General features: G+C 48.7%; 1 protein-coding gene and 1 long non-coding RNA gene across 2 annotated transcripts in view; one reads left to right on the forward strand and one right to left on the reverse strand.

The window, feature by feature from the left end:
• Positions 1 to 24,587, forward strand: part of M1AP (meiosis 1 associated protein) — a 59,605-nt gene that overhangs the window by 32,184 nt on the left and 2,834 nt on the right. The window contains exons 4-7 of the mRNA XM_054030330.1: positions 5,113 to 5,286; positions 14,165 to 14,315; positions 17,330 to 17,471; positions 23,043 to 23,249. Coding sequence (XP_053886305.1) covers positions 5,113 to 5,286; positions 14,165 to 14,315; positions 17,330 to 17,471; positions 23,043 to 23,249 — 674 coding nt within the window. The remainder of the gene's footprint in view (positions 1 to 5,112; positions 5,287 to 14,164; positions 14,316 to 17,329; positions 17,472 to 23,042; positions 23,250 to 24,587) is intronic.
• Positions 972 to 14,051, reverse strand: LOC128838278 (uncharacterized). Its single transcript, XR_008445146.1, has 4 exons — positions 13,963 to 14,051; positions 4,680 to 4,834; positions 3,372 to 3,428; positions 972 to 3,087 (listed from the first exon to the last, which is right to left on the reverse strand). It is a non-coding gene; the product is annotated as an uncharacterized LOC128838278 (long non-coding RNA).

Here is a 24,587-nt window from a genome sequence, read left to right on the forward strand (position 1 = left end):
TGATAGAAATTTCTTTAACCTAGGACAGGTGAACAAAATCCAGTGGCTGGAAATTGAAGTGATAAATTCAGACTAGAAACAAGGCATAATTTTTTAAGTGAGAATAATTATCCATTGGAACAATTTACCTAGGGACATAGTGGATTCACCATCACCTCAAATCTTTAAATCAAGATGAGTTGCTTTTCTAAAAGAGCTGCTGTATCTGAACTGAGGTTCTGAGCTTAATGCAGGAACCTCTGGTAGAATTTACTGGCCTATGCTCTGCACGAGGTCAGAGTAGATTATCGAATGGTCCTGCTGGCCAGAAAAGCTGTTAATCTATGAATCAAACACAGAGTGTACTTGCTTTGTCTAGTCCTGAGTCAGAGTACAGCCCCATTCTACAGAAAGCTCCTCCATTTACTTCAATGTTGCAGAATCGGCCTGTATCATAGGCGAGAGAAAACTCTCCAGAATTTGTTTGGATTGGTTGTTAGATATCTGACATGTTTATCTATACTGTTTGTATTCCCATCACTAGTAAAGAGCAGTTTGTGGCATTAGGGCACATGACAATACTCTAGCTGAAGAAGAAAGCGACATCTGTGTGTCTTTAAATTCTTACACTGCACAAATCACCATGGTTTCTGAGCTCCTCATGTATTTATTAGAGGGAACATCAGAAAATCTCTGTACATCTCTCACCTTCCTCCACTCTGCAATGTGCCGAGGGAACATTAGGCTAAAAAGCTAATTAAGAATCCTTCTCTCTTGACTTGTATTTTATCTGGAAAAGTGAAGTAACTTTGCACAGCAGGATTTATCACCTGTTTGGCCACAAACCAGGGTGGATTTGATTTAAATCAAAATTGATTTAAATAATTATTTAAATCACTAGTCAGGAAGACTCAATTTAATCAATCTACATAAAAGTGCATTCTTCTTTGTTGTTATAACCTTAATATATATTGTGAAGAATACACACTATACATTTTTAAAGTGTTTTATTTTGAAAACTTTTCAGATTAGTTTTACAGCTATATCAGAAAATGAATGATTGTTTGGTTATTTCATTTACCAAAGGTAATTGAAGCAGATATTTATGAAGTCATTGGGAGGTGAACTATCCCAATTCAACAGGTTAATCATTAATATTTGGAGGATTTTCTTGCCATGCTGTATTAGGAGGAGATCACCACCAGACAGATATTTAAATTGTTTTCTTTAACTAAAACAACGTTATGTATTCTGGATTTTTTTCTTCAACAGCAAACATAATATTTTAACAAAACAAGCATACGAATTTTTGAATTTAGTTAAACATTCAAGTTTTTTAAAATCAGGTTTGTTTTTGTTAAATTTTTTTTTAACTAAAATAGTTAATGAAATATTTAAAAAACAAAAAACAAAAATTAAAATAGACTGTCAGCTAGGTCAACATGAGAAACTTAAGATATTGGCTTTGTAGCTAACTCAATCACCTTCACCTTCATTTTCCTGTTTGTTCATAATCTGGAAAAGAAAAACAAGCTTTCCTGCTTTTTCAGGTCCCAAACGATTTTTCAATTTGGAATGAATTAATCCAAAGGAAGAAAATATTCTTTCTACACCAGCAGAAGAAGCTACTGCTGTTAAAAGTGAGGTTATCACTTCAACAGTTTCTGAATCCAAGTGCTTAAGTGATTTCTACCAGTTCACTGGTGTGACTTTCTTTAAAACATCATCAACAAACATATATTTCTTGAATGGTTCACCCTTAGCTCTGAAGTTTATTATAGTTGGCATTATGGAGGGATGATTGCTGGATGTCCATGTCATAGCCAACTGCTCTTCTTCAGCAGTTAAAGTTTGACCCTGGTACTGAGTTTTGAAAATATTTGCAAGAAAATGAGCTGGAGATAGTGCTTGTTCCATTTGTTTTTTTAATGCTTGTAATTTAACTCTGTCATTGCATATTTCTCTTTTTAAGATCTCACTCAATTCCTTCCAAATTTCAACAGCATCAGCAATAAAACAGCTATTTCCCTGCGTTCTGTTCAAGGCTACAGAAATAGGCTTCAGGGTACTTAGCATGTGCTCAACATTTCTCTTAAGCCCAATGTTGAGAACTTTGGCTGTGACAGTGCCATCTATTTTTTCACAATTTTGTTCACAAACTCATCAGATTAGGCCAGTTCTTGATATAGTGCTCAAAACAGTCCACTACGGAGTTCCATCACACGTCTTGTGGGAGAGTTAGCTTGGTTCCTCTCACTCTTTTCAGAGCAGCTGCTGCAAAGTGGTTGTTACGGAAGTATTTTGCAAATTTGCAATTTCAACAATTATTATAATTGCAATTGCAATTATTTCTGGAACACTGAAGTCTTTGGCTAGGAGGTACATCAAATGAGCACTGCAACCATATGTTATTGGCTTGGGACTCTCTTCTAAATAATTTCTTCTCATCTTGGATACATTTGCAGCATTATCTGTGACCAAGCTGCGTACTAGACATTTGAATTTTTTTTCACAGTTTGTTATAGCTTTTACTGCTACTTCTTTTAGGTATTCTGTTGTGTGTGCATTTCCTGATGTATCAATTGTTTCTGTAAGGAAGACATTCCCTTCTTCTGTTGTCACACAAGCACATACAACAGGATCATTGTGGACATTGCTCCACCCATCAAGACTCAGGTTAACAATTTCACCCTCTAGACCTTTTGCACACTGCTCAGTTTCTCTTTCATACACTTTATCCAGCAATTTGCCTGCAACATCTGCTCTGTTGGGTGGACTGTAGCCTGGTCTTCATGACTGAACCATGTTAATGAAGCGTGGGTTCTCAATCATAGGGAAAGGAGAATTTGTTGCATAAACAAACCGGGCAATTTTTTCATCAATTACCTCTTTTTGTAATCTGCTGGTTCTTATCACAAACTTATCTATGGTTGTTTCTGGATGATGGAGGGTTTTTTTCTTTTTGCTACAGGTGATATACTGTGGCTACGTGACATACATGATGTGACTGAAACACATCTGACACTGTCAGATAACTCTGAAACTATAGAAAATGATGGTGATCTTGAAGGTGGATAGTCTTCAGAATCCTGTTGAGGATGGATTCTCCTAAGCAAAATAAGTCAATGCAGTTATTTAATTATTACCACCATACTGCTCATTTAGTATTCCTCATTGCATTCACTGACACTCAGTACTACTTTAAAGGTGAAATTGTAAAAGGAAGATCTGCCTATTTCAGCTATTTCTTTTTTATCACAACTGCATCTAAAAGGATAGTACCATAGAGTAACAACTATATATTTTTGCTCAAACATAAGAATTCAAGAATAATCCAGAAGGAAGACAGGCAGTCCTTAAGAAAGAAGCATGAAATAAAAAAGTTTACCAACCTGAAGATCCTGCATGTTCAGACATGTTCCTTTCATCATCTTCAGCACAGCTTCCGCCTGAGAAGAAACACTTCTCATGATGTTGTTTCATTTGGGCAACCAGGCCTTGCATTTCTTTGTTGCGCTGTTTACATTTTGCACACATGCCTGTCTTACCCACAAGTAAAGGAACTTCATTAAAATATTCCCAAACTGGGTCTCTTTTACGGCCTGCTGCCATTATAGGATTTCCTTTCTAGTAAGAGAATGGTATGGTAGATCTCAAATCAATGACGGCTACACTCAGAAAGACCTCAAGATTTCTGGAATATGCTGCTCAAACAGAACAGGAGTACTGAGCACTGAGTCCCATTGAGTAGATAGAAAGATTAACCTAAATAATCTATACAGGAGCCCCTGGAACTCCGTAAGATTGGGTCCCTAATCCCTGAACTATTGGAACTCATTTACAAAACTTTCTTAAACATTACCTGAATATATTGTCTCATACTATAGAATTAGAATTTATAATCCCTATTCCATGATGAGATATCTTTGAGCTATAACATATCTTAATTAAAACTATCTTTAGATAGGTTTTTTCCTCAAAAAGCATTTTATCAAAAAAAAATCCGATTTTTTTTTATTTTATTTTTTTAAATCATTGATTTTTATCCACCCTGCCATGGTGAGCCAGGGCAGTGAGAGCAGCCTTGTGTTGTGCCACCAGAGAAATCCTTGGTGTCTGACTTTGCTGGAGTTGAGTCAAGTAGCTCCCCGCTGGAAGCAAGTATATCTCCGGCTGTGCCATACATGCTGCTGCAGTTCCTGTAGATTTTCCATGTAGATGAGTGGAATGTGTACAGTATTTAGTCTGACCATTTAGTTTGAGGCACAGTTGAAGTGTCTCTTGGAGTTCAGAATTCTGCGCATTTCTCTACTGAATCCAAGTATCAGATTATCCCTTCTTATAAAATAGGCAGGATTGAGACTGCATGCTAAAGTTATGGGACAAATACTGCCTGGCTCAAAACTACCATTGATGGGCAGTATAGGAGGACTGCGCCCAGCATTAGTCAGGAAGACCTAAATTCTAATTTCAGCTCTGTCATTGACTCTATAAGACCCTTTGCAACTTTCTGCTTCAGTTTCCCCATCTGTAAAATGGGGCACTGATACCTACTCTCCTTAGGAGTTTTGAGGCTGAGCCAGGGTTTTGACCATGTTAGGTACTACTTCTGTTTCACCTACATTTTCTTTAAATGATTTCAGTCTACTTTAAAACTCCCACTTCTATCCCATGAACTTACCACCTGCATGTGTTTTTACCTTTGATCTGAACACTGTTTTTTTGCCATGTAAAATATCCCAGGCTGGTGTGGTGAAGGCCCTTGTAACCCGAAGTGTAGAGGCATGCATGTGCATAAGCAGCATGGCCTAGGGGAGCACTCCTTGTGTTCAGGCATGGACTCCTCTTGCTGCAGCTGTTGGGCAAACAAATACAAGTACAAACAAACTGGGAGTAAGGAAAGTATATGAGCCATTGAGACACCAACACACCTGCTCAGAGTGGCCACAGCACAGATGGTTCGTATGGTTCTGGGTTCTGAGGCCTCTTCCCAACTGGGAGAGTCTTGGGGACTGTCCTAGTATAATTTTGACAAACATCTGTCAGGGGCAATGTAGGTATACTTGGTCCTGCCTCAGTGCAGGGGGATGGTCCCTTCCAGCCCTAAATTTCTATGATTCTCTCCTTCCACAGACAGTGCGATCCTGGGGATGGATATTGACCTTCAGACCATAGAGAATGACGTTATCAGCTTGGAGACTTTCTTTAAAACCTGGCTTCACGATCATGGCACAGACAGAGAGCAGCTCCATCTCCTCCTTCCCTCAGGAGACTTCCGTCACTTCACTGCCCCCAGGACAAGTCTAAGTATTTCATCTTCTCTCCCTCTCAGCTGTGGCCCACTGACTCTCACTGGCCCACAGATCACACAGGCCTGGGGCACAGTCACCACTCAGCAAAGTGACAGAGTCCAGCATTCTATGGTTGGCTGCAGCTAATACCATAGCTGAGGCTGAAAAAGGCAATTGATTTAGAATGGCCCATTTTCAGGTGCCATTATCAGACATCTCCATTGGGACTGAAGTGTCTCAGGTCTGATTCTCAGTTACACCAGACTCCTTTACATTCTGGCACCACAGAGCTGCCTTGACGTGGATGTGCATTTACACCACCTTGGCAGCCCAAAATGTGCCTTAGAACAGTGTAAAGGAGCCTTAGTGTAGCAGAGAATCAGACATCCTCATGAGGAAATATTTTAGAAAATGTGACCCAAGTTGGTTCAGCTGATTTTTAAGAACATAAGAATGGCCAGACTGGGTCAGACCAATGGTCCATCTAGCCCAGGACCCCGTCTTCTGACAGTGGGCAGTACCAGACCTTCAAGGAGAGTGTACAGAACAGGGCACTTGGAGGGATGCACCTGTCTTCCCTTCCTGGCTTCTGGCAGTCAGATGTTTAGGGTCGCCCTGAGCATGGCGCTGCATCTCTGACCATCCTGGCTAGTAGCCATTGATGAACCTCTCCTCCATGAATTTATCTAGTTCTTTTTTTGAACCCAGCTATACTTTTGGCCTTCACAACATCATAGAATCATAGGACTGGAAGGCACTTCGAGAGGTCATCTATTCCAGTCCCGTGCACTCATGGCAGGACTAGGTATTATCTAGACCATCCCATAGCAATGAGTTCCTCAGGTTGACCATGCATTGTGTGAAGACGTACTTCCTTTTGTTTGTGTTAAACCTGCTGCCTATTAATTTTATCAGGTGACCCCTAGTTCTTGTATTGTGGGGAAGGGTAAATAACCCTTCACCATTCACTTTTTCCAAGCCTTTCATGATTTTATAGATGATTTATGTTTGACGGTGATAGAAATAACACTTCCTGTGCTGATAGATTATGCTTAGCAGGGGCCAGAGCAGCACATAGATAGGTGTCCTCTTACAAAATGGTTCAATCTGTTCATATAGTACTGAAGTAATTGTCAGATGGTTGAAGCTACCAGAAGTTACATTTTAGTGGGAGTACAAAGTAAAATCAGTAAGGAAAACGCTATTTTCCTTACTGGTTTCACTTCAGTCTCTCAATGCCCTCCACGACACCATGGGCAGCCCTCCCCTTAATATTCATCACCCACCCTCAAGAGGTTCTTCTTCGAGTGATTGTTCACGTCGATTCCAATTAGGTGTGCTCACGCCGCAGGCACGGTCGTCAGAAACTTTTTCCCTTAGCAGCTCCCGTTGGGTCGGCCAAGGAGCCCCCTGGAGCAGCACACTCATGGCGCTCAATATATGGCCCTGCCGACCCGACCCCTCTTCAGTTCCTTCTTACCGTCCGTGGCGGCGTTGGAACTGCATTAGCTTGCTTGCCTTCAAGTTTTCCCTTAGCCATTCTTAGTTTAAAATTTTCTTTATTTTCTTGTTTTAGTTATTGTTAGTAGTATAGTTGGTGAGTGGATCATTTTCCCCTCACCCCGCCTTGGGCTCCAGGGCAGGCCTCAAGCCCAAGGATTTAAATCTTGCAGTCTATACAAGAAACCTATGCCCATCCGTGACCCTCACAACTCGTACTTGAGGTGTCTAGGGGAGGCGCACCAGTCCAAGCGCTGCAAGATCTGCAAGGCTTTCAAGCCTAGGACTAGGAAGGAATGTGACTTCTGTTTGAAACAACCACTAATGGAAGTTGCACTCTGTCCCGCAGCACCCGACCGCCAAGCCCTGGGCCCAAGCTCAGTGCGGAGCACCCTGGCGGTGGTCCGCGAATCAGTACAGAGAAAGAACTCTGGTGCTAGAGATCCTTGGTACAGAAGATCCCCGGCATCCCAGCACAGTGCGGCGCCCCAGCACCAGTCGACATCCCCAGCGCCCCTTAAGCGCCATAAGAAGGCTGACAGAGGGCGCTCTCCTCAGAGAGCAAGACCATCCGGGGAGATGCCCCCGAGGAAGGACTTAACTTTCAAACAGCAAGACCCCGTGGCGTCGACTCCGGCGATCCAGTTGGCACTGTTGAGTCCGGCACCCAGTGACTCTCCAGTGGAGCTTGACTTGGTGGAGGAGTTGGAAGCCCTCTCCACCCCAGATACTTTCGAGGTGGCAAGGGACCTCATAGAAAGTACTGTGCCTCAGCCCCCTGCTGTTAGAGACAAGCCCCCAGCACCACCTAGACAGGTGCCATCTAGAGGCAAACCAGCAATGATGAGTCAATCTTCCTCTCCAAACGGGCACCGTTCACAGTCTTCTTCACCCCCAGCATCGGTCCCAGTACATGACAGTAAGACGCAGGGAGCGCATCGCTTGGGATCTCTGGCACCGGGGGGTTGGCACTGGTCATGATTGCCCTCTATCACCCGGCACCGTGATAAGGCACTGGCACATAGGAGCCGCTCCCCGCACCAGTCTAGGTCACAGGAAAGCTGGCACTGTTCATCTACACGGTCATCGCAGCACCGATCTCCGACTTCCTCCTCTTGGTACCGACTGCCAGTGCAGGGATCCTCGGGACCACCGTGGTCGTCACCCTCGGACTCTGAGGATGGCTCCTACTACTCACAGCATAGTGGGCACAGGTCGGACAAGCGCGGGAAACACGCTCCTTTATCCTGGCAACCTCAATGGCCACCTGCTGCACAATGGCCCTTCAGGACCCCCGGGCTTACCATCAGGCCCAGGGTACCCCTTCCAGGGTTTCTAGGCTCGGTTGCATCGGGGCATCATAAGGCACGGTCACCGGTGGACAGAACCACCCCTCGTAGCACAGAGGCAGCTCTATCCAGACCACCCCCGCATACTACAGAGAGTACATCGGAACTGGGCCCAGATCCATCCACATCCAAGGTCCTGTTGGACCACGTTGAACCACTTGGCACATGGTGGGCCATGATGACCATGTGCCTCCACTGGCCTCTTCTTCATCTTCGCCTGATGAGGCGGTGGCCAGAGTGTCATCTTCAGGTCCTCCACCCATCGATCACAGGTCCCACCAGGACCTACTCTGCCGCATCATCCGTAATATGGGCCTACAGTTGGAGGAAGTAATTGAGCCAGAGAACCCGGTGGTGGACATTCTTACGTCGGAGGGCCCTTCCAGAGTGGCGTTGCCAGTAATTAAGACTATTGGCAACAATTATAGTGCTTTGTGGCAGACTCCAGACTCCATTCCACTGACCGCCAGGGGTATGGAAAGAAAATACTTTGTTCCCTCTAAGGGTTATGAATTCTTGTTCTCCCACCCACACCCTTGCTCCCTTGTGGTCTCTGCAGTGAATGAGAAGGAGCATCAGGGACAATAAGCACCGGCTCCTAAGGCCAAAGAGGCCAAATGGATGGACTTCTTTGGCAGGAAATTTTATGCCGCAGGGTGTCTACAGCTGAGGATAGCTAACTAGCAAACTATCCTCAGCAGGTATCATTTTAACTCGTGGGACTCCATGTCAAAATATAAGGAGTTACTCCCCACTGAGTCAAAGGCTGAGTTCTCGGCTCTGGTTGAGGAGGGGAAGGCAGTTGCCAGGACATCCCTGCAGGCCTCACTCGACTCAGCTGACTCCACGGCACGTACCATCACCTCGGGGATGGTCATGAGGAGAACAGCTTGGCTCCAAGCATCCGGGCTTCCCCCGAAGCTCAGCAGACCCTGCAGGACCTTCCCTTTGAGGGTGCAGGGCTGTTTTCAGATCAGACTGATTCAAGGCTTCACGGCCTTAAGGATTCCAGGGCAATGATGAAGTCTCTGGGGATGCACACACCTGCTACCCAGAGAAAGCCTCAGCCTGTGCAACATCAGAGGCAATACCAGTCCCACCCAAGGCAGGATACTTACTGCCAGAGGGGCAGGAATTCGAGGCGTTGGCTTTCCAACCCTCCCTCAGGCCAACGACCAAGCCATCGTTGGGACCCAAGCAAGGGTTTTGAAGGGTTAGGGTTAGGACAAGGACGGCGTACGAGCCACGATTACAGATCCTTCCCCCCATTTTTTTAACCGTCTATCCCACTTCTACCATGCATGGTCCCATATAACATCAGACCACTGGGCTCTTCGCACGGTAAAAGTGGGATATTCTCTCCAATTCTGCTCCTCTCCTCTCTCCCATCCCCCTTCCCTGTCCCTCTTCAGGGACCCCTCTCATGAGCAACTCCTTATCCAGGAGGTGCAGGCACTCCTTGCCACGGGAGCGGTGGAGGAGGTTCCTCAGGAGCTAAGGGGCAAGGGATTCTATTCCTGTTATTTCCTAATCCCCAAGGCAAAGGGGGGGGTCTCAGAACCATCTTAGACCTGCGAGGACTCAATCAGTTCATGGTAAAGTTAAAGTTCCGCATGGTCTCCCTGAGCACAATTATCCCTTCCCTGGTTCCAGGGGACTAGTACGCTGCCCTCAACATGAAAGATGCATACTTCCACATAGCCATCTGGCCGCCCCACAGATGCTTCCTGAGGTTCATTGTCAACCGCATACATTATCAGTTCACGGTGCTCCCATTCGGGTTATCAACAGCCCTCCAGGTCTTCACCAAGTGTATGTCAGTCGTCGCAGCCTTTCTCTGAAAGAGACAGGTGCAAGTGTACCCCTACTTAGACGACTGGCTCCTGCAGGGGTGCTCCAGGGAGCAGGTGGAGTCCCATGTCCAGTTAGTCAGAGAGACCTTCCAGAGGCTGGGTCTCCTCCTCAATGCAGACAAATCGACTCTGTCACCCACCCAACGAATAGAATTCATTGGGGCAGTGCTGGACTCGGTTCAGGCAAGAGCCATCCTGCCACAACCCAGGTTCCAAACACTGTCACACATCATTCAGACGCTCAGACAATACCCCACCACCATCGCGAGGACATGCCCACCTCTTGGGACCTATGTGGTGAGGCATGCCAGGATGAGGCTCAGACCATTCCAGGCGTGGTTCGCTACGGCTTATCACCCGGGTCAGAACAGTCTAGACTTGGTAGTAACAGTACTGTCACAAGTCCTAGACACCCTAAGATGTTGGTTGGACCCTCGCATGGTCTGCGAAGGAGTCCCATTCACCACCACTCAACCGTCCATGACCTTAGTAATGGACGTGTCAGACCTTGGTTCGGGGGCACACCTAGGACACTTATAGACTCAGGGCATGTGGTCACAGTCTGAGATCCTGCTCCACATCAATATAAAGGAGCTCAGAGCGGTAAGACTAGCCTGCCAGACCTTCCATACAATATTGCAAGGTCACTGCATGGTGGTGCTGACCGACAACACCACCGCCACGTTTTACATAAACAAGCAGGGCACAGCCCTCTCCTTCCCTCTCTGTCAGGAGGCGAGAGTTTTGTGTAGCCCACTCCATTCATCTGGAGGCGTCCTATCTCTCGGGAGCATGTAACGAGCTTGCAGACCACCTCAGCAGGTCGTTCCGCAGTCACAAGTGGTTTATCCGGACGGAAGTCATCCACTCCATCTTCCAAAGGTGGGGGTTTCCCCAGGTAGACCTATTTGCCACCAGGAGCAACAGGAAGTGTCCAACGTTTTGCTCCTTCCAAACACACCGCCTGGGATCAATCTCAGATGCGTTCATGATGCACTGTGGGGAACCATCTACTGTATGTCTTCCCTCTGATACCACTCATCCACAAGGTTCTCAAGAGCCACAGGGACAAGGCAGAGGTAATTCTGCTCACTCCGGCGTGGCCACGCCAACATTGGTACACCACACTTCTGGAGTGGTCAGTCTGCACCCCCATTGTGTTGCCCCCCTTCCCAATCTGATTATGCAGGACCACAGCCACCTGCTTCACCAAGACCTCCAGTCCTTGCACCTCACAGCCTGGAAGCTTCATGGTTAAATGAAGGGAGCTCCAGTGTACGGAATCGGTGAGGGAGGTGCTCCTTGGTAGCAGGAAACCTTCCACCAGGGCCACCTACCTGGCCAAATGGAAAGGGTTTTCATGCTGGTGTAATCTCAATTGAGTATCTCCACTCCAGGCATCTATACCATTCATCCTGGACTACCTCCTACACCTGAAGTGGCAAGGCCTGGCCGGATCGTCTATCAAGGTGCACCTCGCGGCCATCTCAGCATTCCACCCCGGAGAGTGGGAGCGTTCAGTCTTCGCCAGTCCTATGGTAGGCCTTTTCCTTAAGGGCCTGGAATGGCTATACCCTCAGTCTTGCCCACTGGTACCGACTTGGGACCTCAGTCTGGTTCTAGCTAGGCTTATGGGAGCCGCATTCAAGCCGCTCGCTACGTTCCCTTCTGTATCTCTCGTGGAAGGTGGCCTTTCTGGTTGCCACCACATCTAGCAGGAGGGTATTGGAGCTAAAAGCATTAACCTCTGACCCCCCCCACCCACACACACACACAGCCTTCCACAAGGACAAGGTACAACTCAGACCGCACCCAGCTTTCCTGCCCAAGGTGGTATCCCAATTCCACCTCAGCCAGGACATTTTTCTACCCATTTTCTACCCCAAGCCACATGCCAATGCAAAGGAGCAGAAGTTTCACTCATTAGATGTGCGGAGGGCATTAGAGTTCTACATTGAGTGCACAAAGCCTTTCAGGAAGTCAAATCAAGTGTTTGTAGCGGTGGCGGACTGGATGAAGGGACTTCCGGTCTCCTCACAGCACATCTCTTTCTGGATTACGGACTGTATCCGTACCTGCTATGACCTCGCCAAGGTTCCAGCCTCGGCTATAACGGCCCACTCCACAAGGGCTCAGGCCTCTTCCACCGCTTTCCTGGCCCAGGTGCCCATCCAAGATATCTGCATCAGACAGCTGCCTGGTCCTCGGTGCATACCTTTGCCACCCACTATGCCATCACACAGCATGCTAGAGATGATGCAGCTCTCGGTAGAGCAGTGCTCCAGTCAGTGATTCCTTAACTCTGATCCCACCAATGTGGCAGAGCTTGGGAGTCACCTGATTGGAATCGACGTGAACAATCACTTGAAGAAGAAAAGACAGTTACTCACCTTCTTCTAATTGTTGTTCTTCGAGATGTGTTGTTCACATCCATTCCAAACCCACCCTCCTTCCCCTCTGCCAGAGTAGCCGGCAAGAAGGAACCGAAGTGGGGTCGGGTCGGCAGGGTCATATATTGAGCGCCATGAGGGCACCACTCCAGGGGGCTCCCTGGCCGATCCGACGGGAACTGCTAAGGGAAAAAGTTTCCCACGACCATGCACGCAGTGCATGCACACCTAATTGGAATGGACGTGAACAACACCTCTCGAAGAACAATTACAGGAAGGTGAATAACCATCTTTGTGTGTGAGTGTGAGATCATTAGATTGGAAATCTGAATTCTTCCTAAATGCAGCAGAACTAAGTGCTTTCCCGCAATAGTTATTAACTGTGGGGTCACACCTGCATTGCCACTGGAATCTCTGAGCACATGGCCCTGCCCCTCCTCCCGTCAATGCCTGTGTGATACAGGGCCATTTTTAAATTCACAGCATCATATTGCCAGAGCAGCAGGAGCACACTTCTACCCTCCACAGCTCTTATCTGACCGGGTCCAAACCAGAGACAAAGTATATGACATGCTCTCTTGCACGTTTCCTTTAGAATGGATGTTTCAGAAGCTTATTTTTGCCCTTTCGTTTAGGAGGGCACTCTCCTACGAAGCTGTATTTACAGGCAGGAGCTGGCACTTATTCTGATTGTTTGTGAAAAATGGATTTTGCTCCTTTGCTCATTTTGAATCTCACACTTAATACACTGCCTTGTTGGAGCTAAGGCCTGGTCTACACTAGAAAATTAGGTCATCTTAACTATGTTGTTCAGGGGTGTGAAAAATTCACACCACTGAGCAGTTTAGTTAAACCAAACTAATCCCCAGCGTAGACAGTGCTAGATAGATGCAAGAATTCTAGCTATCACCTTTTGGCGGCACAGCTGTGCCACCGCAGCTTTTCAAGTGTCAGCAAGCCCTAAGAAGGGAATCAAAGCCAAGAGTTTCCTCACCTCTGCATAATGTGAGGTTAGTTGCATCCCCAGAAGAGAAAAGAAGCTGCCTACAGCCATTAGATAAGCAAGATCCCTTTGGACATGGAGCAGATGTCAACCTAGTGATGGGATTTCACAGAGATTAAATAGCTATCACTCTTCAGAGCCGAAGGGGGAAACAACAAACAAAAGACCCTAAGGGGAAGAGTGGGCTGAGACCCCATTATGAAGCTAGGACACTACCTCAGCTCCACCTTCCTACAGCTGTTCAGAGGATTTCCTTTCTTTTTAGCTAGAGCTTCCCCTGTCCTGTCACCAACAACCATTTTATTAATATCCCAAGCAGGACAAGGTCTCGCTCTTTGTTCCCTCCTTCTGTGTGGATGATTTACGAAGAGAGTGACTGACTAGAGAGGCGACACTGCTTAGCGGTCTGCTCCTGGGATGAGGAGCCAGGTGCTCCTGAGTTCTAATCTGAGCTCTGCAGCTGGCCCACTGGGTGCCTCTCATTGGGCTGACTCGGCAGTCCGTCCATTTTCAGGAAATCATTTCTGCACATACCTAAAAATTAAGTGTAGGCGACTTTCGTCTCTGTTTAAAATGGGGGCAATTATTTTTACCTACCTTGTGAGGGAGCTGGGATCGTTCATTAGCTAGACAGTGTTGTCCTTGTGTCCCATACTTTGGTTTCATTGTTCCCTGTGTAGTTGCCTGTCAGTAAACAATATTAATATATTTAAGTGTTTGTACACTGCTTTGAGGATGTAAAGTACAAAATGTTATTAGTTGTTATATTTCCAGTCATCTTTGCCAAATCTCTTTGTAGCATGTGTGAAATGTGATATTCAGGAGAGACTGCTTAGCCCAGCTCTGCTTCCTGGGGCAGCTGATGTCACAGTGAGAACAGATGATGTCAACACACCATACCAGATGGCAGCCTGTCCAACTACAACACTGTATAAACTCAGAGTCATAAAGTACGTAATGCACAAACCCTTTCTGCAAGAGGTGCAGAGAGTTCGTTTAAACAATGAGGAGTCCTTGTTTTTGTTGATACAGACTTAACACAGCTACCACTCTGAAATCTGTCACCATGCAAGAGTTTGTTTAGTTTCTCACCTTTATGCACACCACAGGACGTCAGCTATTGGGGAATTAATGTTACACTGAAACCTCATTAGCGTGTCACTCAGCAGGGGTATGAGGAGTAGAGTTCTAAAGGCAAGAAACAGGTTCTGACATTACCAGACTGAATCTCTGCATATCTGTCTGGGATCACCGTCCTACTAGCTGCCTTCTGCTGACTATCACATCTGCTCAGAGCTGAAGCGAGGTCACAGAGCAGTGATGGTGCATCCTTCAGCAACCCTGCTGACAGGGACTGTTAGTGAGGAACCCCACAGATTAAAAACAACGAGGAGTACTTGTGGCACTTTAGAGACTAACACATTTATTTGGGCACGCAAGCTTATGCTCCCCCATGAGTATGTCGGAGGCTCCCCCCGCCTCCGTCTTCTCCCATCCCCCGGCCTCTCAGCTGGTAAGGGGGTGGGGCTGCGAGCTGCGGCCGAGCATCGGGAGCTCAGGCCCCGCTGGAAACACCACGCCGCTGCAGCGCTGTTTGGGGCCGCTCCTGGATGCGGCGCGCTGAGGCTCCGGGAGAGGGGTTAAATGGCATGGTAAGGGGCCGGGGCAGGGCTGCCCGGGGGTGGGGGACGACAATTTGCCCCAGGCCCCGCAGGGGGCCCCACGAGAATATAGTATTCTATATTAGTATTGCAACTTTTTTTATGGAAGGGGCCCCCAAAATTGCTTTGCCCCAGCCCCCTGAATCCTCTGGGCAGCCCTGGGCCAGGCACCCCCCCAACCCCATCCCCCACAGCCCTGACCCCAGCTCCTCTGAGCCGGATACCCCCCATCCCCATCTTCCCCACGTCCCTGATCCCCAGCTCCGAGCCCAGCCCCTCTGAGCTGGACACCCCCCTGACCCCATCTCCCCACAGCCCAGACCCCCAGCTCTGAGCCCAGCCCCTCTGAGCCGGATACCCCCCAACCCCATCCTCCTCTCAGCCCTGACCCCCAGCTCCGAGCCCAGCCCCTCTGAGCCGGACACCCCCCGACCCCATCCCTCCCACAGCCCAGACCCCCCAGCTCTGAGCCCAGCCCCTGTGAGCCAGACACCCCCCTGACCCCATCTCCCCACAGCCCTGAGTCCAGCCCCTGTGAGCCGGGCACCCCCCAACCCAGAGCCCAGCTCCCCACCCAGCCCTGGGCAACAGCAGCACCACTCCCAGGCAGCGACAGCCCATTGGCACCAACCATCACCATCACCCAGCAACAGCCCATTATGTAACTGCAAATGTATACATACCATTAAAGCATTTAATGTTTTTAAATAATGTATTTAATGTATTTTCAAATTATTACAAATTAATTTTTGAATGTATTTCACTAGTTATTTTTTTCATTTCCAAATACATGTTACTATAGTATTGCAACTTTTTTTTATGGAAGGGGGCCCCCGAAATTGCTTTGCCCCAGGCCCCCTGAATCCTCTGGGTGGCCCTGCTCCCTCCCACCCCAGAGTTTAACTCACGCTGTTCATTTACCTGCATTGAAAAGACGGAGTCACGTTATGAGCAGTCTTGTCACGCACTCTTTTAGGTTACGGACTGATTACAGACTGAAGCCAAATGCTTTTTGAGGGCCAGAGCTCCCCCTAGTGACTAGAGCTTAGCAAATGACGATGCTGTGACATCATTCTGCAAAGGAAAAATTAGTAATTAGCATAGTAGGACACCAGACTTGCAGATACTTGAGGCAGTTATTCCACCACCAGGTACAATAGCAAGAAAAGCTCCCAGCTGTAAATGTAGTACAGATACTTTGTCAGGCTTGCCAGGTCAGATCTTGGCCCCCAGCCCCTGTTGCGAATGAGTTAGTAGCTGGTCCCACATACAGTTTGGTCCTGTACAGTCCAGTGCCTGTGTGACATGGTGATGGGAAAGCTACAAATATCTGAATAAGGCAGTGCTATTTTTCTCACGCCTCCAAGTCAAACTTACGCTTCTCTTTCCCATCAGGCAGTTATTCCAGTAATAATAATTAATAATGATAATAATAGAGACAGGTTCTCTAGTTCTTTTCTGTGGCTTGTGCATAGAAGGGATTTTATTTAATTAATTAACAGCTTAGTATGCAATGATTTTACAGTCCCTCCCAGTCACCTTGTATAAATTTGTGATTATACCAAAGCTTAGTTAAAAAATACTTAGAACATGTATACAACTGTACATGTTCAAAGCACTTACACATATTGACTAAACCACCCTTTCCAACCGCCAATGAGGCTACAGAGGGAACACTTCAGACACCACTAAAAAGCAGCAACCTCTGGGGTGAGATACAGCAGCTGTTTAACAGCACACAACATCAGAGTTTAGGATGGAAAGTGAAGGAGAATCATGATCCAATTGAAATCGTTTAGGAAAGAATATCATTGCCTGAGCTGGGATGTGACTGGAACACATGAGTGGTTAGTATTTACAACTCATACAAAAGAGGGCACCATCAGTCCCACAGTGTGGGGTACTCGATTCTGTGCTGACCAGACAGAATAGCAAACCCTGCCTTCGTGCAGCAGCTCAGCTTTACTTGAGCTCTCCCAGCATCGCTCCCACCCCTGATTGTGGGTGTTTAGGGCACTGGGTATAGGTTAGGTCCCCTCCAGGAAGGCGAGTCTTTAGGTCACTGGCACCAGGTGTGGGCTGAATCTCCTCCCCCAGGGCGTGAGTGTTTTAGGGCACTGGCTCCGGGTGTGGGTTGGATCCCCCCACCTCCAGTGTGTCTTTAGGGCACTGGCACCAGACATGGGTGGGATCCCAGACCCTGCACCACCACCACACCCCGGGAGTAAGTGTTTAACAGTCAGTTTCTTTTGCTATGGGTTGAGCACAGACAGTCTTCACCAGGTTGCCCTTTGTTTTCGCAGGGCTCTGAAAGCTGAAGGGGTTTGTGAGTCAGCACTGTTTGGGATTCCCTTCATCATTAAACCTACGAGTTGTTGGCAGCTGGATTGGGATGAGCTGGAGATGAACCAGCACAACTTCCATGCTCTGTGTCACAGCTTGCGGGTGAGTGCATGCAAGCTGCAGTCTGCATGGGATCTGTGACTGGGGCAAAGGCAGGCATCAGTCTGGGGGGAAAGAGTCCAGCCTGCTCCAGGAGAGCTGTCCCAAGGACCTGCAGTTTCTGTGTTTAGTCCTCAGCTGTGCCGGTAAGTTCAGCTTTTCTACAGCAGATGGCCAGAGATAGAGGGCTCTTCAGCCTAGCAGACACAGGCATCACAAGTACCAATGGCTGGAAGCTGAAGATGACAAATCCAGACTCGAATAAGACACACATTTTTAACAGGGGGTGTAATTTAAGAAACGGGGGGGGGGGGGGGAGTGATCCAGGCACCTGTTATTGTGACCTCAATAGTATGCAAGGTTTTAGAACAAATTTTGAAGGAAAGAATATTTAAAGACATGGAGGTAAATGGAAAATAGGATGAAATACAGCATGAGTTTACCAAAAATAGATCATGCCAGACTAACCTGATATCTTTCTTTGATAAGATAATTGATTTCTTAGACAAGAGAAATGCAGTAGATCTAATCTATTTGAACTTCAGAAAACCATTTGATACAGTGCCACATGAGAAATTATTAGTTAAGGTAGAGAAGACGGTAATGAGTACAGGAATTGTAAGGTGGGCAAGAAGCTGGCAGAAAGGGAAATGACTACAGGCTGGAAGGTCATTACTAGTGGAGTTCCTCAAGGCCTGGACTTGGGACCAAAGCTGATGTAATATTTTCATTAATGAGATTGGCACAATAAGCAGGAGTATACTAATGAACCATAGAAATGTAGGGCTGGAAGGGACCTACAGAAGTCATCAAATCCAGCCCATTGTACAGAGATAGGACTGAGTAAACCTAGACCAGTGTTTCTTAAATGCAGATACCGTGGCTGCATGTGGCCACCAGGAATTTTTCTTGCGGCCACAGCCTCCTGGGCTGTGATTGAGGGGTGGAGGGACAAAGTAGCAGCACCTCCCCATCCCTGTTGCTCCTGGATGCACCGGCTTGGTGTTGGTTGCTGGGGCCGCCAGCAGGGGTTGAGCCCTGCCCCCCTCTGGAGACACCTGGGGCACAACACTGGAGGATCAGGCAGCGGGTGAGTTCCCCACCTTCCCATGGGTGGTGGGGCTCAAGTTTTGGGCTTCTGGGGTGGCAGGGCAGAAGGCTCTGTCCACAGGACTTCAAGCTCCAGCCCCTCGCTGCCTCCCCTAGCCCCCCACTATCCCCTCCCATCGCCCCTGGCCCCCTCTACCTCCCCCGACCCCCCCATCCAGGGCTTAATTTGTCCCCAGGCTTTCCTGGGCTGGGTAAGTCTGTTGTGAAAAGTGATACTTTTATGTTTGTTAACATCATTTTTCATAGATTCATAGATTTTAAGGCCAGAAGGTACCATTGTGATCATCTAGGTTGACCTCCTGTATAACTCAGGCCATAGATCTTCCTCAAAATAATTCCTAGAGCAAATCTTTTAGAAAAACATCCAATCTTGATGGAAAAGATGGGGGAGAATCCACCACAAGCCTTGGTAAATTGTTCCAGTGGTTAATTATTCTCACCATTAAAAATTTACACCTTATTTCCAGTCTGAATTTGTCTAGCTTCAACTTTCAGCCATTGAATCATGTCATACCTTTGTCTTCTAGGTTTAAGAGCCCATTATTAAATATTTGTTCCCCATGTAGGTACTTGTAGACTGTGATCAAGTCACCCCTTAACCTTCTCTTTGTTAAGCTAAATAGATTGATCTCCTTGAGTCTATCACTACAAGGCATGTTTTCTAATCCTTTCATCATTCTTGTGGCTCTTCTCTGAACCTGCTCTCATTTATCAACATCTTTCTTCAATTGTGGACACCAGAACTGGAAACAATATTACATCAGTGATTGCATCAGTGCCATATACTGAGGTAAAATAACCTCTCTATTCCTACTCAAGTTTCTCCTGTTTATGCATCCCATATTGAATAGTACTGGACCCAGGATTGACCCCTGTGGGAACCCACTAGATACAGCCTTCCTGTTTGACAGCAAACCACTGATAACTGCTCTTTGGGTATGGTCTTTCAATTAGTTGTGCACACATCCTATAGTAATTCATCTAAACCACATTTCCCTAGTTTGCTTATGAGAATGTCATGTGGGACTGTGTCAAAAGCCTCACTGAAATGAAGATCTATCGCATCTACTGCTTCCCCCTATCCACTATGCCTAGTGAACTTTGATGATGACACAAAGTTGGGAGGCATTGTCAACACTGGAATATCGTTTAGGAAGAAATGGATGACCTTGAGAACTGGAGTAATAGAAATGGGATTAAATGTAATAATACAAACTGTGAAGTCATGATGCACTTAGGGACTAGTAGGAATTTCTGCTATAAGATGGGGACTGATCAGTTGGAAATAACAGAGGAGGAGAAAGACTTGGGTGCATTAGTTGATCATAAGAGATGGATGGCAAGAGAGAACCTAACATTACCTGTTAGGTTCACTCCCTCTGGGGCACTTGGCATTGGCCACCGTCGGTAGACAGGATACTGGGCTAGATGGACCTTTGGTCTGACCCAGTACGGCCGTTCTTATGTTCTGTGTTCTTATGTTATGTTCTTATAAGATGACTATGAGCCACCAATGTGATGCAGCCATGAAAAAAGGCAAAGGGAACTCCTAGGATGTATAAGGTGAGATATTTCCAGTAGAGATAGGGAAACATTAATCCCATTGTATAAAGCACTGGTAAAACCTCACCCAGAATACTGTGTACAGTTCTGGTCATGCATGTTCGAAACGATGAAATCAAACTGCAGCATGTGCAGAGAAGAGCTAGTAGGATGTGTAGGGGAATGGTGGGCTATTTTGTGAGAGATGACTAAAACAGCTTGCCTTGTACAGTCTAGCAAAATGAAGTCTGAGAAGGGAAATGACTGCTCTCTATAAATCCATCAGGGAGTTAACTGCAGAGAGGGAAAAGAGCTATTGAAGCTAAAGGACAGTGTTAGCAAAGAATAAATGGGGATAGACTGGCTGTGAGTAAATTTAGGATGGAAATTAGAAGATTTCCAACCCTCAGAGGAGGGAAGTTCTGGAACCGTCTCCCAGTAGGAGTACTGTGGACAAGAAACCAAACTGGTTTTAAGATGGATCTTGATAAGTTTATAAAACTGACTGTATGATGTGGCTTCCTGACTTCAGTGCCCCAGGGGGTCCCTTTCACTCCTATATTCTCAATTAACCACTGGAACATAAGAACAGCCACACTGGGTCAGACCAAAGGTCCGTCTAGCCCAGTATCCTGTCTCCCAACAGTGGCCAATGCCAGGTGTTTCAGCGGGAATGAACAGAACCAGGGGTGGCAGGTTTGTATAATTTTTGGTGGTGCCCAGAATGGGTCCAAGTCCTGCCCCCCCCCTCCACCCACCCACCCACACACCTGCCTAAGGATCTGGGAGGGAGTTTGGGTGCAGGAGGAGGTTTGGGTGCTGGGTGCAGGCTCTGGGCTGGGGCAGGAGGTTGGGGTCCAGGAGGGGGTGTGGGCTCTGGGACGGAGTTTGGGTGCAGAAGGGGGTTTGGGGTGCAGGCTCTGGGAGAGAGTTTGGGTGCAGGAGGGGTGTGGGCTCTGGGATGGAGTTTGGGTGCTAGGTGCGGGCTCTGGGCTGGGACGGGGGTTGGGGTACAGGAGGGGTGCAGGAGGAGGTTTGGGGTGCTGGGTGCAGGCTCTGGGCTGGGACAGAGGGTTGAGGTGTGGGAGGGGGTGCGGGGCGTGGGGCTGGGCCGGGGATGAGTTTGGGGTGCAGCAGGCAGGCTGCTGCAGGGCTAGGGTGGGGGGCCAGAGAGAACTCCCCCCAGCCCTCTTCCCGCTGGCAGCAGCGAGCTCCGGGGGAGGGCCCCCGGGCCCCCCAGCGTGACACTCACCCAAGCCCCACTAGGCTGCTGCTCAGGTCCAACCAGGATAAGCCCCCCCTTCCCCTCGGAATCACCTGCCAAGGGGGGGGGGGGCTGCCATATACTTCCTCCCCTCCTCCCTCCACAGGTGCAGCAGCTGCCTCAGCCTGCCCGCAGCACCGCTCTCTTGCAGCCGTCAGCAGCTGGCGAGGGAGCGCAGCGCAGAGCTGCAGGGGGCAGCCGCCTGCTGCCCAGGGCAGGCAGGGACGCTCTGGGGAGGTGTGCAGGGGTGGCAGGTGGGGCCAAGGGGTAGACCTGACCCCGAACATTGGTGGAGCCGGGCCCCCCGGAACCTGAATTTGCTGGAGCCCGGGCACCATGGGCCCATACAATTTGCTGCCCCTTAGCGGAACAGGTAATCATCAAGTGATCCATCCCGTCGCCCATTCCTAGCTTACCAATAGCTTCAGTCGATTCTCCATCACTGGAAACTTTCAATCCAGCTTGGATCTGCCTAGTTCACCCAGGAATTAATTCAGGGAAATCCTTTGGTCTGTGCTATGCAGGAGGTCAGACTAGATGACGAAAGTTGTCTCCTCTGGCCTTGGAATCTGTGAATGAAGCAGTAAAAATAAGAGCTCCGGATCCCAGCCTGGGGAGCAGGGTCTCTCTGATCCAGTTGCTATACAATTCAACAGCAGGGCTATTTTCAACAGTCAGTCTGGGCGATGGAGCCTGTTACACCCTGGCCCGGTACCACTCTGTATGGTCAGCAGGTCGTGGGTGGACGCAATCACTTGGTCCCACATGCTTCTAAGCCAGTTGGGTCAGGACAGAGTCTAACCTCTGTTACTAGCTCTGGGACTGTATGGCACATTCCTGGGCTCAGACCTCTTGTCCGAGACCCTCCTTTGGGACATGGGGCACCACTGCCCACTCGCCCAAGACCATTAAAACAGTGTCGGGAACCAGCCAAGTGCTCCCACTTGCTTACACACACTTCCCTGGAGCGTCACTCAGGCTGTGGGGATGCTGGGCTTCTATTTTAACCCCTGCAGAAACAGCGCAGCAGGAAAGCGAGAAACACAGGCTTAGTAAAGGGATTTCTTGACCACAGAAACTTTACTCTGAAAGTCCTCAAGAGTTACAGATCTTTGGAAACAAAACAAAAGTCCTGAGACACCCCTTCTCCTGCTCTCAGCTCACCCCTGAGTCTGGAGTTCATCCCTTCTTCCCTCTCTCTCCTTCCCCCCTTCTTACCTGTGGTGATGGCCAGCACCCCTGCCCAGAGCAGAACTCCCTCTCACGTAGCCTGTTCCATTGCCATGTGCACCATGGGGATGCTCCAGCCTCTCCCCCAGATGTACCAATGTTCCATTGTTCTTAGGGGTTGGGCTGCAGCTGAGCAACACAGTCATCAATGGCTCCAGATTACAGCCTTGTTCTCCGTGATAGTCCTTCAAGGCAATGGCAAGCCCCTTCCAGAAAGGGTGCTGTCTCAAAAGCAATGCAATAAGTTGCACTCAGGCAACTTTAGACTTCAGTTCAGCACCTAACACAAAATGGAGTTCATAATCTGAGACAGATCTATCTGACTCTGCTACAGAGCCCCTCAGCCCCTGCAATGAGCTGGTGCTGAGGGAAGCTGCCAACCCTGCCCTGGTTTCACTGATAGCATTGCTTCTGGCTTTTGATTTTAGAAAAGGGACTGGATGCTTTTGGCCAAACGTGAGCCACAGAGTGTGGGTCCAAGCTGGAGCATCACAGTGAATTCCTACTATGTCATCATCCCCTCTGACTCCTTCACGCTGCTCATCAAAGCCATTGCAGTCAGAGAACTCCTGCTGCCATGCAACGTCCCAGCCCTCCCTGCTGACCTTCCAGAGACAGCACTCAGCACCATAGAGGCAAGTGACGAATGGCTGCACACAAGTTTAGCTAACAAGAGGCAGTGCAGGTTCTGCATGTACAGGATACCAGCTCACTAGCAGGGAATGGTACATCCAGACACAGACATGTCACCTATGTGCAAGACATGCTGGGGGGGCCTATCCCTCCATTGTCTTGGAGTGCAAGGTCCTCACACCCTCTCACTTGCATTGCAGGTGCAGGCCTATTGACATGAATAGGATTAGCATAAATAAGTCATTCCCCCCATACTCTTCCTCCCATCATGGGTTCAGGCTCTTGCATTTCCCCAATACATGTGCAGAAGCAGAGCTTTGCTTGTATTCCTGCTCTGCTTCAGGTGCATGGAATATAGGGTTTCCATTCGTCCGGATTCCCCCGGACATGTCCGGCTTTTTTGAGTTAAAAATAGCGTCCGGGGTGAATTTGTAAATGTCCAGATTTCCCCTCCATGCAGAGCATGCGCGGCTTACAGGGCAGCCGGCCGGATCGTGCCACTCGCACGGGGCTCCGGCAGCCAGAGCCCTTCCTCCCCTTCCCCCTCCTCTCCCCTGCAACTTGAGACCACTCCCCTCCTCTCTCTCCCTCCCTCCCCCCCCCCCCCCCGCATTCGCAGATCGCCGGCCGGCCGTTCACCTCGGGCCTCCGGCAGTCTGGAGCTCCGACCCTGCTCCCTTCTCCCTGCTGCCGAGCGGGCTGCACGGTAAGGGGGCCGGGGGCCAGAGAAGCGGCAGGGAGGTTCTGGAGGGGGTAGTCAAGAGACAGGGAGCAGGGGGAGGTCAGGAGTTCGGGGGGGGGGGCTGTCTGGGGGTTGGGGGTGTAAGGTTTTGGGCAGTCAGAGTACAGATGGGGAGGGTCTCAGGAGGGGGCAGTTAGGGGACAAGGCACAGGGAGGCTTAGGTAGGGGGTGGGGTTCTGGAGGGCAGTTAGGAGCAGGGGTCCCAGGAGGGGGCAGTCAGGGGACAGGGAGCAGAGGGGTTTAGATGGGTCAGGAGTTCTGGGGGGACTGTCAGGGGGTGGGGGTGTGGATAAGGGTTGGGGCAGTCAGGGGACATGTAGGGGTAGGGTCCTAGGGGGCCAGTTAGCATGGGGGGAAGGTCTCAGGAGGGGGCAGTCAGGGGACAAGGAGCAGGGAGGCTTAGGTAGGGGGTGGAGTCCTGGGGGGCAGTTAGGGGCAGGGGTCCCAGGAAGGGGCAGTCAGGGGACAAGGAGTGGGGGGGAGGATTGGGGGTTCTGAGGGGGCGGGAAGTGGGAGGGAGTGGAAGGGACAGGGGCGGGGCTAGGGCAGGAGAGGGGCGGGGCTAGGGAGGGGCTCCTCCCGTCCTCTTTTTTGATTG

The sequence above is a fragment of the Malaclemys terrapin genome, chromosome 5 (genome assembly GCF_027887155.1).
Source record: "Malaclemys terrapin pileata isolate rMalTer1 chromosome 5, rMalTer1.hap1, whole genome shotgun sequence".
Classification (NCBI taxonomy): domain Eukaryota; kingdom Metazoa; phylum Chordata; order Testudines; family Emydidae; genus Malaclemys; species Malaclemys terrapin.